The sequence below is a fragment of the Chrysochloris asiatica genome, unplaced genomic scaffold (genome assembly GCF_000296735.1).
Source record: "Chrysochloris asiatica unplaced genomic scaffold, ChrAsi1.0 scaffold00241, whole genome shotgun sequence".
Lineage (NCBI taxonomy): Eukaryota > Metazoa > Chordata > Mammalia > Afrosoricida > Chrysochloridae > Chrysochloris > Chrysochloris asiatica.
The window spans coordinates 1,902,139-1,917,622 of record NW_006408759.1 but is presented as its reverse complement, the minus strand read 5'-3'; the positions used below and the strand labels follow the sequence as shown (position 1 = coordinate 1,917,622).

Sequence of the window (15,484 nt, the reverse complement as noted above, 5' to 3'; positions counted from 1 at the left end):
AGGTCCACTAGTCCACTGGACTAATTGTTCCCTGCATCTTCAATTCTCTTCACTCTTCTTTTCATTGAATAGGGAAAGACCAATAGTTGCATCTTGGATGGAGCTCTTAAGACCCTAGTTGTTACTCACCAAAGTAGAATGTATTACATTTTCTTTGTGGACTATGTTATGCCAATTGGCCATGGTGTCCTCTGAGACTATGAATCTGAACCCCAGACTACCATGACTCAATTTCCTCAAGGTGTTTGGTTATGTCTTAGAAGTGTTCATAACTTTTCTGCCCTTCACACCACATTCATGAATATATTTACAACATAAATAAATACACATGTAGAAATAGCTTCTGTCAAATATACATATATTCGTGGGTGTAGTCCCACTCTTACTTCCTCACCCATTCAGCTTGTGTTTCCATGCATTTATTCATAGGTCATCATTATTGCAGGCATCTGTATATAACAACAGTATTTACCTCTGTTGCCTTTTAACTCTATAAACGTACAATCACATAGAGAGAGAAAAAGACATGCACATATTGCGATCTTATAAAAGACAACTTAATGTAATAGTTATGAGTGTAGAATGTGGAGCTAAACTAGCCAGGCTTAAATCCTAGCTCTACTGCTTGTTAGATTTGAATCTACGGCAAGTTACTGAACCTCTCTGATGCATCTGTAAAATAAAGATAATAAAGATGTCTACTCCATTAGCATGAAAAAAAATATGTAGTGTGCTTAGCACAAAGAATGGCACTTGATGAGCACTATTTAAGTGATGAACATAATTTTATAACAAAAAAACCTGCCTGTCTTTACTGATGAGCATTAATTAGGCACTCCTGCGTTTAGGACATTATAGAATTTGCTAAGGAGACTGAGAAGGGAAATGCTGAGAATTTACCAGCATGGCAAAAGTGCACTAAAATCCTAAAAGCTTTTTTAATAACAGAAACAAGAAGTAAAGACACTACACACCGGTCATTTTAATCAAGACCTTTTAACCTAGCATTAAAAGACTGTAAGTGCCGATTCAGAAAGTAGGTAAAATGGATTGGCTAAGGAGCTCTGGTAGCGTAGTGGTTACGAATCGGGCTGCGAACCTTAAGGTCAGCGGTTCGAAACTACCAGCTGCTCCGCGGGAGAAAGATGAGGCTTTCTACTCCCGTAAAGATTTACACCCTCGGAAACCCTGTACAGGGTCGCTATGGGTCGGACCCGACTCGATGGCACTTAACAACAACAAAAAATGTCTATAGAAATGTATTTTCATGTCCCTGCCCTCACTGAAAATGGAAATAAGTGAAACATTCAGCAGGAGTCTACAAGATATGTTGCTGATGGTTCTGGTTGTCGTTGGTCCTTTTATACTCAACAAGTAAATAATGCTTCTTCCTTCCAGTTTCCTCATTAAGAATTGACAGTTGTGTGGCACTGTAAGTTAAGCGCAGGACTGGAGTTCAAACTCACCAGTTGCTCCTCAGAAGCCCTATACAAGGTCACTATGAGCTGGAACCGATTCGAAGGCACTTCATAACTGTAGTTTAGGATAGGTTCTGAGGGATACAAAACTCCATGTGGGTTCCTCCAGTTTCTATCCTGTTTGATGGGAAAGAAGCTCTACACCTGGAGACCAGCACCTGACCACCTGAATCAGGACGCTGACTGAGCAGAGCCAGGGAAAGGTTGTGTCCTTGCGCTTCACACCTGGAAGATCACAGTAGGATCTGCTTGAGGATGAGCCTCCCTCCGGCTTGACCCAGGGGCGTATTCCTGAATTCCCCTGGGCTGGGTGCTGTGTGGGGAGACACCGTGTGGAACCGGGTCTCTGCAGGGCCAGGGGAAGGAGCACCCTGAGCTCGACTTATAGGACCCAGATTCGGTCTGGCATTTCTGTTGGGATCCGCGGGTGGGCACTCACCTGGTCGCCCCAGTGACCAACACCACCTTCCTCATCCTAATAATGGTGGCACAAGGTAGCAGACCAGCGACCTCAGTTTTTCGAACAAAATTTATTTGGGATTGACTCTGAGTCCCCGCCCATGGGCACACCAGCGGGGCATTCCTCCACCCTCTTTCCGCCTCCTCATAGGCCAGGCCGGGAGAGCAGCGCGCCACTTCGCCCCGCATCCTCAGAGTGAGGGCGACCCCTGCTGGCCGAGAACGCGCAGCGCCCAGGACAGTCACCTGTCGCGCCCCATATTCCAGTGTTCCAAAGCACCTTCCCCAATGACTTGCACCACAGCCTCTTACTATTACTAGCGTTTTGAGGTTTTGCTCAGGGCTAAAGTTCTGATTATACCACTTGTTTTTCCTTCTTCCTTATGAATATAAAAACCAAGTCACTTTTTAAAGTTCATATTCTAATCTCTCATCTCTTTTGCTTTCTCCCCTTTACTATTAAATTCGGCACTGCAGTCATCTTTGAGAAAGCTGTTCCTGTGTCTTGATACCTTTGTTTAGAAGCTGAAATGGAAACTAATCTTTATGTACTGTCACACTATATATAATTATATAGTATGGAAAAGTTCATCCACTCCAACTGCCTACACTTTGAACGTTCGGCCTCTGTAAAGTATTTCAATTTCTGTTTGTTTGTTTGTTTTTGTTTTCTCTGTTTCTCAAAAGCACCTTTCCAAACATTCATTATCCCTGAAGGTGGCAACTCAAAGCAGGTGACATGGAGGCAAAGCTAAATATGAATCTGCCATTAAATATTCTAGTTTTGTTTTCCTTTACACTAACCCTGTTGACAATAAAAAATAAAATACGTAAACTAAAATTTATATTTAAGAGGAAAGCAATGACAAGTCCATGGACTACTAGTTATGTCTAGTCTGTGTACTCAGAGGGGTCACTGGTGTCCTATGTCTGTCCAGAAATTCTATGTACGTATCTGTTATTAGATAGGGAATCACATATGTTGTTGTTGTTAAGTGCCATCCATTCTGTTCTGACTCATAGCGACCCTGTATAGGATTTCCAAGGAACTCCTGGTGAATTTGAACTGCCAACCTTGAGGTTCAAACAGACCTAGCAGTCCAGTGCATTTATCCCATAGTGCCACAACAGAACTCCCAGCAATCCCTATGAAGTAGTTCTATTCCATCCTATAGGGTCACAATGACTCAGTATTGACTCAAAGGCAGTGGGTTTGATATTGTTTGATATGGTACCCTATAAGAAGCCCAGGTGGCATAATAGTTAAAGCACTCAATTGTGGCAGTCAGCTTCTGCAAAGGTTACAGATTTGGAAACTATACAAGGCAGTTCTATTGTCCTTTAAGGTGGCTATGAGTCAGAATCAACTCCATGATACGGGTTTGGGGAGGAGGTTATGCCCTATGTAGGTTAAACACTGCACTGCTAACTCCAAGGTTGACAGTTCAAACCCAACAGCCACTCTGGGGGAGAAAGATGAGGCTGTCTGCCCCAACGTAAAGACATACAGCCTTAAAAACCTTAGACAGGGACTGTGAATTGGAACCAACTGGGTGGCAGTGGGTTTGGTTTATGACAACGCAATCATTAGACCAACACTGGGCAAAGATCATGGGGGAACATTTTAGATTCTGCCTATTGCAAGAATGAGTTAATGCTCCAAAGGATTTTTTTTTCTCCTTCCTAGATTGTTGTTGGTAGGTGCCATTGAGTCAGTACTCGCTCATAGCGACCCTATGCACAACAGAACAAAACACCACCCAGTCCTAGGACAACCTCACAATTGTTGCCATGCCTGAACCCATTGATGCTGCCATTTTGCCAATCCATCTCGCTGGGGGGCTTCCTCTTTTCCTCTGACCCTCCACCTTACCAAACATGATATCCTTCTCCAGCGACTGGTCCCTCCCGAAAATATGTCCGAAGTATGAGAGATGAAGTTTGGCCATCCTGGCCTCCAAGGAGCACTCTGGCTGCACTTCTTCTAACACAGATCTGTTTGTTCTTTTGGCAGCCCATGCCACTTTCAAAATTCTCCTCCAACATCATAACTCAAATGCATCAATTCTTCTATAGTTTTCCTTATTCACTGTCCAGCTTTCACACACATAGGAGATAACTGAAAATACCATGGCTTGGGTCAGGCACACCTTAGTCCTCAAACTGACATCTTTGTTCTTCAATACTTTAAAAAGGTTTTGTGCAGCAGATTTACCTAAGGCAATACGACCTTTGATTTCTTAACTGCTGCTTCTGTGAGTGTTGATAGTTGATCCAAGAAGAATGATGTCCTTGACAACTTCAATCTTTTCTCCATTGATAAGAATGTTGTTTATTGGTCCAGTGGTGAGGATTTTTGTTTACTTTACATTGAGGTGTAACCCATACCAAAGGCTGTGCTCTTTGATCTTCATCATTAAGTACTTTAAGTCTTCTTCACTTTCAGCAAGCAAGGTTGTTATCATCTGCATATCACAGGTTGTTACTGAGTCTTCCTCCAATCTTGATGCCATATTTTCCTCAGATAACTCAATTTCTCAGATTATTTGCTCAGCATACTGGTTGAATAAGTATGGTGAAATAAACAAACCCTGTCACACAACTTTCTTAATTTTAAATCATTCAGTGTTCCCCTGTTCTGTTCAAGCAACTGCCACTTGGTCCATGCACAGATTCCTCAAGAGCACAATTAAATGCTCAGGAATACTCATACTTTGCAATGTTGTCCATGGCTTGTCATGATCCACACAATCAAAAGCCTCTGTGCAGTCAATAAAGCACAGGTAAATATTTTTCTGGTATATTCTGCTTTCAGCTAAGATCCTTCAGACATCAACAATGATATCTATCATTCCACGTCCTCTTCTGAATCCTGCTTGAACCTGTAGAAGTTCTCTGTCAATGTATGCTTGCAGCCGTTTCTGTATTACCTTTAGTAAAACTTTACTTGTATGGAATATCAAAGAGATTGTCGAATTATTTCCACATTCTGTTGGGTCATCTCTTTGGAATGGGCACAAATATGGATTTCTTCCAATCAGTTGACCAGATAGTTGTCTTCCAAATGTCTTGGCATAGTTAAGTGAGTGCCTCCTGTGCCATCTCACTTTCTTGAAAGATTTCAACTTTTATTCCATCAATTCCTGCTGCCTTGTTCTTTGCCAATTCCTTCAATGCACCTTGTACTTCTTCCTTCAGTATCACTGGCTCTTGATCATATGCTATCTCTTGAAATGGTTGAACATCAACCATTTCCTTTTGGTACAGTGACTCTGTGTATTCCTTCCATCTTCTTTGGATGCTTCCTGCATTATTCAATAATTTGTCCAGAGACTTCTTCAATAGCAAAAGCCAAGGCTTGAATTTTTCTTCAGTTTCCCCAGCTTGAGAAATGCTGAGCATGTTCTTCTCTTTTGGTTTTCTGACTCCAGATCTTTGCACATTTCATTGTAATATTTGACTTTGTCTTCTCAAGCTGATCTTTGAAATGTTCTGTTTAGCTCTTGTGCCTCCTCATTTCTTCCATTTGCTTTAGCATCTCTACTCTGGAGAGCAAGTTTCAGTGTCTCTTCTGACATCAAGTTTGATCTTGTTTTGAGTACAACATGGATACCAATTTGTTTTGTTCTTGTTGTTTGCCATGGAATCTATTCTGACTCACAGCAATGCAGTATAGGGTTTCTGAGACTGTAAATCTTTACAGGAGCAGACAGCATCACCTTTCTGTTAAGTGGACTGGTGGTTAAAAGTTTGATGCATAACCCAAAATGCCACCAAGGCTCCACCAATTTGTTTGTTGTTAGTTAGGTACTATAGAGTTAGTTCCAACTCTTAACAACCCTATGCACAACAGAATGAAACACTACCCAGTCCCTGGCATCCTCACAATTATTGTTATGCTTGAGCCCACTGCTGCTACCATGGTGCCAATCCATCCTGCTGGGGGTCTTCCTCTGTTTCACTGACCCTCCACTTTACCAATCATACAGCTCTTCTCCAAGGATGGGTCTCTCCTGATAACATGTCTGAAGTATGAGAGTCAAAATCTTGCCATCCTGGCTTGTAAGGAGCATTCTGGCTGTGCTTTTTCAAGCATAGATGTGTCCATTTTTCTGGAAGTCCTTGGGACTTTCAATTTTCTTCCCCAACACTATAACCCACAAGTATCAGTTCTTCTAAAGTCTTTATTCATTGTCCAATTTTCACATGTATATGAGGTCATTGAAAATACTATGACTTGGGTCAGACACACCTTAGTCCTCAAACTGATATCTTTGTTCTTTAACACTTAAAGACGTCTTGGGCACCAGGTTTGCATAATGCAATATGGTACTTGATTTCTTGACTGCTTCCATGAGTAGTATAGTATTGTTGATCCAAGCAAAATGAAGTCTTCAACAACATCAATCTATTCTCCACTTATCAAGGTATTTAGATTTTGATCTTTGTAAGTAAATATTGTAAGTCCTTTTCACTTTCAGCAAACAAGGTTGTGCCATCTTCATATTGCAGGTTGTTAATGAGTCTTCTTCCAATCCTGATGCCAGGCTCTTGTTTATGTAATTCAGCTTTTCAGATTATTCGTTCATACAGATTTAATACGTATAGTGAAAAAAGATAGCCTAGTGAACAACTTAAAATAAGCTATTGAGTATCCCCTTATCCTGTTTGAATGACAGCTTCTTGGTCTAGGTACAGGTTCCTCATGAACAAAATCAAGTATTCTGGAATGCCACAGTTTTTTCATGTTATCCACACAGTTAAAAATCTTTGCATAGTCAATAAAGCACAAGTAAACTCTTTTTGGTAGTCTCAGCTTTCAGTCAAGGTCCATATGACGTCACCAATTATATCCCTAGTTCCATGTCCTCTGCTGAATTAGTTTGATTTTCTGGCAGTTCCTTCTTCATGTATTGTTGCAACTGTTGGTTTTTTTTATTATCTTCAGCAAAATTTTACTTGTGTGTGAGATTAATGTTATTGTTCGATGATTTCCACATTCCATTCAGTCACCTCTCGTTGTAAAGGACAAAATATGAATCTTTTCCAAAAGGTTGCCTAGGTATCTGCATTCCAAATTTCTTGGCATAGATGAATGAGCACTTCCAGTGCTGCATCAGTTTGCTGAAAATTACAATTTGTATTCTATCAATTCCTGGAGCCTTATTTTTTGCCAATGCCTTCTGTGTACCTTGGCCTTCTTCCTTCAGTAACAGTACCACCAGTTCTTGGTCATGGCAAAAATCTGAGACTGCTACCCTCTGACAGCCATTGGGATTCTAAGCTAGAAAGTATTGTGCAACACGACTCACACCATTTGAAAAGCAATTACTCAACTGCTACTGAGCACTGATTGAGACTGCTTGAATGACAGGACAGAAACTCATGAAACCTGAGATACCCACAGTGCCTTGGGTGATGTTAGAGAAACACTCTAATAAGGAAAGTGGTGTGCCAAATAAGTCCATAATAAAACGGAAATGGTTCATACAAGAACAAGCTCCTGGGGGAATGAAGGAAGACACCCACCATATTCATGAGCAGCTAGCTTCTTTAGTTGTCTTGGTACCACTGCCACATAGACAGTACCCTGTGCACAGCTTTGTGCTGACCAGCAGAAGACTGCTTGTTCCAGGGGAAATGGACATTTGATGATGACAGCTGCTGCGTTATGACCAGCAGATGAAAAGACCTTGATTGACCAAGGTAAGACCAATTGAGCTCAATGGACTGAACTGCATGCTGTTTTCCTAGCTGTGATAGAAGAACTAGCAATGGGGAGAGCTCATACATTGAGATTTATGTGGATTCCTGGCCTGGCTATCTGATCAAGCAAATAAGCAATAGAAAATTGGACTATTAAAGGGGACCCTGTGTTTGGCATGGACCAATGGAAAGCACTCAGGAAATTCAGAGGGCATATTAGATTTTTGTTGTGACAGATGCAGATGCCCAAAGCACCAGTAAGGATTAAAACAAGAGATGCTATAACAATTTGGACCACCAAGTTATAGTTCCTCAGACCAAAGAACATACTTTACAGCCCAAAGAATACAGCAATGGGCCAAAAAACATCACATTAAATGGGCATACCACCCTCAGAGTAATGGTTTGATAAGAGAATTGGAATGGGCAACTGAAATATCTTTTATTTAAAATGAAGGGAGTTAAAGGCATGAAGGGATGCCTCACATGCCTTCACAAGTGTTCACTCACACTCAACATGAGGGGACCAAGGGAGGACCACAACTGGACAGAGCATCAGGAGTACTTGAGGGATAGGGTGTTGGGAGGACATCAGTAAGTGCTTCAAATCCTCTTTGCTTTTAGCAATCAAGCACTGCACATGGTAACGAGTCTTCCTTCAAACCTGATGACGCTTTCTTCTTCATCTAGTCAACTTCTCTACAATGCTGACACACATCTTCCCTGATTTTAAACGAAGCAGTATCCCTTGTTCTGTTCAAACAATTGCCTCTTGGTCTATGTATAGGTTCCTCAGGAGCACAAGTAAGTGTTCTGGAATTAGCTTAGACTAACTGAATACCAATAAAAAGGTAACTTTAAGAAAAATGTAAAATGATCAAAACACCTATTTCTTTGTTTCTGTGAGACATGCTCAGAATTACAGAGGTAGAAATAAACCGAAATACCCAAGAAATGAAAAAGATTGTAACTCAGAGAGTTACAATAAGTCCTCTTATTGTGACCAAAGGAAAGGAGAGGACTCATGAGTCTGTGTATCTATTACTCGAACCCCCACCATATCCTATGGTCTAGCTTGGGCTCCAATGAGCAGGACACTAAAAAGTGATATTCTATTGGGAAATCCAATTACTATGATGTGACACCATTACAAGGACTCTCCAATTAATATTTTAATTTGTCCGTGTTTTGCTCATGTGCCCACAAATATACACACATACACAGTCTAAGAGATAATTCTCAAAAAAGAGAAAAGAGACAACCATAGCTCATAGGATACTACAAATATACATCATCCACCTCCACTGAAACCCACATGTCCCCGAATGCATCAAAGGCACATGGGCTACTGAGACAGTCACTGTCAGCTCTGGTGATCTGAATTTTGAATGGTGGTTCTCACATGCTTTTCCAGTTCCAGCAAGATTTGGTAACATTGTTCAGCAGTTTCTTCATCTAGGTCCATCTGGAAAAGAAGCCAAAATAAGGATTATCACAAAAGAAAAAGAAAATGAACTGAATTTGTGTAACACATGTAAAAAAAAAAAAAAACTGGGAAAAAAAGGAGGGTCAGCTAAAAGGGTTGGGGTGGAAGCCATAGAACTGATCTTAGGAAGGTCTGAGAACCTAATGACATAATAACATTTAATCCAAATTCCAACTCTCACCAAATCTACAGTTACATCTCCTAAAGAGATCTGGGTTTTGCTCTCTTTTCTAACTCCACTGTACCCAGTGATGATGATGCTAAATGCTGTTGAGTCAGTTCCAACTCATAGTGATCTTTTATAGGATTTCCCAGGAGCAGCTGGTAGGTTTGAACTGCCAACCTTGCTGTTGGCAATCCAGTGTTTATCCTACAGCGCTATACCAGGATTCCATACCCAGTGACAGAAGACACCAGATAAATGGGATGTAAGAAAGAATTAAAGAGGACAAATCAAAGGCTTTTTGAAAATCTCCTTCTTTTTTAGTAAAAGACGCTTGATTTTAGCTGGACTCACTGCCTTCCAGATAAAAGACTCCATTTGCCTAGTCTCCTCTGAAGCGAATGGGAATGGCATGACTATGTTCTCATAATAGGATACAAGTGGAGGTGCTGTGTGGTATCACCAAGGAGGCTCTTTAAAAGGAATGAGCATTCCCTTCTTTCCTCTTCCTTCCACACTGCTCACTGGGCCACACCCAAGGGATGACAGAACAATACTTATAGAGCTCAGGACTTCCTCACTACAAACTGCTTTTACACATGAGGAACCTAAGTTTCTATTTTGTTTAATTCATTGTTATTTTAAATTCCTGTCAGATTATGAATCCTGTTCATTGTAAGCAATGAACAAATTTCCAGATGCTGTTTAAAGTCAAAGAGGCCTGGTGGTGCAATGGCCTAAGCTCTAGGCTATTAACCAAAGGACAGTGGTTCAAACTTACTAGCCGTGCTGCAAGAGAAAGATCAGCTGGTCTACTGCTAGAAAGATTTATAGCCTTGGAAACCCTATGGAGCAGTTCTACTCTGTTTTATAGGGTCACTGTGAGTCAGGTTTTGATGTGGGTTAATAGTCAAGCTCAGTATCAGCATTTGTTTTTGTTTGCTAAATGCCACCGAGAAGGTGCCAGCTCATAGAGCCCTTGTATAGGTTTTCTGAGGAGCAGCTGATGGGCTTAAACTACCGACCTGATGATTAACAGTTCAGTGCTAATTCTACAGTGCCTCAAAGACTCTCCAGCATAGTGCTGCAGGATGATACACTGGACTACAGGTCTGTTAGAATTACAAGGTCGGTAGTTCGGACCCACCAGCTGCTCCTCAGAAACCCTAGACAGTATCGCTGAGTTGGAACCGATGCAATACCATTTGACTCGACGACACTTAACAACAACAACAAACACATAAAAGAGTACTGGTGTGGAACTGTAGATAAGCACTGGACTCTTAACAACAAGGTCGGTGGTTCAAATCCACTAGTCGCTCCTCAGAACCGCTATACAGGGTTGCTATGAGTCAGAGCTGACTCAACAGCACTCAATAAACACATGAATATTTTTGTTTTTATAATTAACCCTGTTGATATTGTACTCAGGATTACTAAAATCTAATCTTAACTGATACACAGGCAAAATCAAACTTTCAGATCCTGTGGTAGTTAAGGTTTTGTATCACCTTGATAGGACCAGGATTCTCAGTGGTTTGGCAGTTAAGACATACTAATGCCCCATAATGAGACCTCCTCTGAACAGCCAATCAATTGAAAGAAAGTTTCCCTGGGGATATGGCCTACTTCCAACATACTGGACACTTAGACAAAGCTAGCTTACTTTTGCTGGGTCTGAGTCCCACACCTAGTTCACCATCCAATGCCAATTCTTTGAATCTGAGTCATTAGCAGCCTGCCATCTTACATGCCCAATCTAGCTGCCTGCCACCTGACCTGTGGATCTTGAATTCATCAGCCCTACAGCTACATGATAAGGAGCTCTGGTAGCATAGTGGTTATGAATTGTGCTGTGAACCGCAAGGTCAACAGTTCAAAACTACCAGCTGTTCCATGGTAGAAAGATGAGGCTTTCTGCTCCCGTAAAGATTTACAGCCTTGAAAACCCTGTACAGGGTTGCTATGAGTTGGAACCGACTCCACGGCACATAACAACAACAATAGCTACATGATATATAAAGTTCTCTTTATATGAATATATAAGCTTCACTGGTTTTGCTTCTCTAGAGAATCCAGCCTAAGACACAATCTATAAAACGGTATCCTTATTCAAGTCCATATAGAACCTGAGCTTTAATAACAGACTCTCTTTCTTCCCACATTAGAAAAGCTAAAACATTAAAGAAAACATTTCAATATTTTGGAACTAACATTTATGCTCAGGCAATCACCTTAGCATTTTTCCACATGGTGTTGGAAAGGCACCCTACTTGTACTCCAACTTTTAACAGAGAAGAAAGCTGACTTATCCAAATGAATCTAAGGTTAAAGTACTTTTTCCAATGAACTACCTTAAAATGTCAATAAAATAATTTAGTTTAAAGAATGAAACATTTTGTTTCCTTGGTGAATAAGTAATTCCCTCTAAAGGAAAAGAGAGCATATCCAAACAATCTTTGCAGGCCTAAAATAAGTCTATTCATTTAGAGTAGTGTTTCCCAAAGTACATTCTTTGGGATATTACGTAATTTTTTAAAAAATTATATATATATCAATAAAAATTTGGAAAAAACAATTTTACACAGATCTCTGTTTCTTACGTGGTTTACACAGTATGGACAAAGTTCAGTAAGAATGCTCTTTAGAAGCGCGGATGGTGAGACTCCATCTCACACCATTTGGATGTGTTATCAGGAGGGACCAGTCCCTGGAGAAGTATCCTCATGCTTGGTAAAGCAAAGGGTCAAGAAAAAAGAGAAGACCTTCAATGAGACAGATTGGCATAGTGCCTGCACAACGGGTTCAAACATAGGAATGACTGTGAGGATGGTGTAAGACCAAGCTGGATTTTGTTTTGTTGAATAGAGGATCACTACGAGTTGGAACCAACTCAATGACACCAAACAACAACAAAAGGCATTACTCAAACTCTTTTTGTAAATCTTCTCAAGGAATATGGATTTGTTGTTAAGTGCCGTTGAGTTGGTTCGGACTCACAGTGACCTTGTATAGAGTTTTCAAGATAGTAAATCTTTGTGGGAGCAGAAAGCCTCATTTTTTTTCCATGGAGTGACTGGGGAGCTCGATTCACCAACCTTGTATTTTGCAGTCCAGTGCTTTTTCTACATATCCTTCATGCTCCCAACTAGTACTTGTTGTTGTTGTTGTTAAGTGCCATCGAGTTGATTCTGACCCATAGCGACCCCATATAGGGTTCCCAAGGAAAAGCTGGTGAGCTTGAACCACCGGCATTGCAGTTCAAACGACTTTGTAGTCTGACGCATTAGCCCACAGCGCCACACCAGGACTCCAACTAGTACTTAGCAGAACATATTTTGGAAAGCATTGGGAGGTATCAGGACAAACAGAGATTATTGTCAGTTATTTGACATACTTGAGATATTTGCCTCTGTTTAGCTTTATTTTATGCAATGCCTCCTCACAATAAGCTTGTTGTTATAAGCCTTCAAAGTCAGTTCTGACTTATAGAAACCCTGTATAGGGTTTCCAAGGCTATAAATCTTTAACGGAACAAGAAAGCCTCATCTTTTTCCTGCAGAGCAGCTGGTGAGTCTGAACTGCTGAACTTGTGGTCAACGATCCAGCTTCTATCCTAAAGTGCCACCAGTGCTTCACAATCAACTAGGCTATGAACAAAATGGGAGGGTAAAGTAAACTATATTCACAACAAAAATACAACAAAGCTGTTATTAAGGGTTCAAAATAAATATTCTAATTTCCTAATATATAACTATTTGACTTCTTTATGGAAAAAAACATAAAGTCCAAAAACCAGATTTTTATTTTATTTTTTTGCATCTATGCCATTCCCAACCTCTTCAAAACACCATCCTCATTCTCATAGAACATATATTCTCATAGGGGAGCCTAATAGCAAATAAATTGCTACACGGAAAAAGTACAACATGTCAAGAGAGTCCATAACAGAGGTACCTGACTGGTCTACAGGACCGCAGAAGGCTGAGATGTAAGTTAAGATTTTAAAGATGAATAGAAATCAACCAGTTAAGAGGGAAAGAACAGGGCAGTTGAAGTAGAGAGAACAGATGTGTAAAGGCTCAGAGGCAGGATGGAGCAGAAAGAAATGAAAAAAGACCAGTGAACAGAGATTAAGACCCAGTGATGAGAGCCGGAAAACCTATGGGCAGGTCAAGAAAGCAGGGGCCCATTCATCAGCCTAGCAACAAACATTCTTAATGTAAATACATAAACAGCTTTACCTTTTGGGTTATTACATAATTGCTTCCAAAGCCAGTAGTGGCACTCATATATTTTGTCCGAGGACTGAGAGACTCAGGTTTTTGGTGGAAAAGCCATATCTGGAAAGGAAAACAGATTATCAATGACTTTCTGCCCCAGGCTAGTGACACTGGTAAGATTTGCAAGGAGAGCTTTACAGCACACTCCAAACAAAGTCTAAACTCCTCTCAAATATGACTAGATAATTCTAGTAACTTCAGGAAACACCACAGGAATTTGACGGAAGACAGGGGACAATCTGCTTAATCATACCAAATGAAATTTTATTTAAAGTAAAAGAACTATATTTCAGCTATATCCTCTTTTAATCCCCAAATTAAAGTTCATCGCATAGAGAACAGCTTATTCAGAGCTGATAGGATCACTGATGTAATATTTTATTTTATTTATAGATAAAAGCATTCAAATGTACAACATTTAAAAGGTCAAAGGGTAAAATGGTGGAGAACAAACAAGATAGCAGATAGAGTGGAAGTGCAATGAGGAGCTCTGTCAGTTACAACTCAGAATACCAGACCAAGCAGGCTCAGAGGATGGTCCCAAAACTCTGAACCACTTATAAAAGAATATTTAGAAAGTTGGAAGGCTTACAGCCAGTGGAATTTGCAGCAGAAGCAAGAAATCCAGTGCTTTCTAATCCAAGGCATGTAGCTGCTCCCTGAGAGGCCACCTTGGGTGAGACTGAACCAGCAAAGGATCAGAGCAGCCACAGACACCTGACAGAACCATGGAGATAAAGGAAGAAGAGTGAAAAGGGAAGCCCATCTCCTGATCACATCTACCTGGAGGCAATCAGAAAACATAAAAAATACCAAAACATACACCCATCTAAGTTTTAAGGCCACAGCTAACCACTGAATATGCCCAAAAAATCAGAAACAGATGACCATATCAGCACACATCCAGAAACAAGATAAAGTAACTGAGACAAATGAACTGGAGGTAGACCTACATCTCATACTGGAAGGAGGGCAAACTTTGGAAATGCCTGAGAAGGAATTCAGAAAAATGATTATAAAATGTATCAAAACACTTTACAATGGAGTTGAGAAAAATAAGGAAGAAGTAAGGAAAATGCTATAGGAACAATCAAATAAGACAGATACAGCACTGGAAACAATTCAAAACCTCCAGAAGGAGATCCAAATGATCAATAATAGAATATCAGAAATGGATAATACATTGAAAGGGCAAAGGAGTAGAACTGAAGAAATGGAAGCCAGAACTAGTGAGCTGGAAGATAAGTCTCTCAATACCACTAAGATAAAAGAATAAACAGAAAAACAGATAAAAAAAATCTGAAGAAGGTCTAAGATTCATGTTGGATAACATGAAGAGGAATAATGTAAGACTTATCGGCATTCCAGACAGGAAGAATTACACAAATTCACAGAGGAAATAGTTAAGAACTTCTGGATGAAAATTTCTCTAACATACAGAGGGGGCTAGAGCTGAGAGTGAAGCATCCAGCTGATATGAAGAGAGGGGAGAGGTACAAAAACACCCAAATTTGCAGATAGTACCCATTTGACCTAGCCTTGATGGCTTGACAATCAGAACTCGACTAGAGGGAGAAGATTAAAAAAAAGAAAAGAAAAGAAAAACTTTTTGATAAAGGAAACAAGGGTAAATTGCTACAATTTGATGAACTTGACCTATACACATAGAGGTGTTCTTGTTGTTGTTATCAGGTGCCATCAAGTCGGAACCGACTCATAGTGACCCCATGCACAGCAGAACGAAACAATGTCCAATCCTGGGTCTCAATACCACTGCCACACTTGAGTCCATCAATGATGCCACCTGGCTAATCCATCTCGTTGGGGGTCTTCCTCTTTTTCTCTGACCCTCCACCTTACCCAGCATCACATCCTTCTCCAGCAACTGTTCTCTGGACACTTATGTCTA

The 15,484-nt window shown here is 40.5% G+C and overlaps 1 protein-coding gene and 1 pseudogene across 1 annotated transcript in view; both read right to left on the bottom strand.

The window, feature by feature from the left end:
* LOC102821632 overlaps positions 1–1,952 on the bottom strand; it is a 76,478-nt pseudogene extending 74,526 nt beyond the window's left edge.
* A 7,054-nt stretch (positions 1,953–9,006) lies between these two features.
* Positions 9,007–15,484, bottom strand: part of HSD17B7 (hydroxysteroid (17-beta) dehydrogenase 7) — a 43,619-nt gene continuing 37,141 nt past the window's right edge. Inside the window, exons 8-9 of the mRNA XM_006873427.1 lie at positions 13,537–13,635; positions 9,007–9,108 (exon numbers count right to left, since the gene is read on the bottom strand). Coding sequence (XP_006873489.1) covers positions 9,007–9,108; positions 13,537–13,635 — 201 coding nt within the window. The remainder of the gene's footprint in view (positions 9,109–13,536; positions 13,636–15,484) is intronic.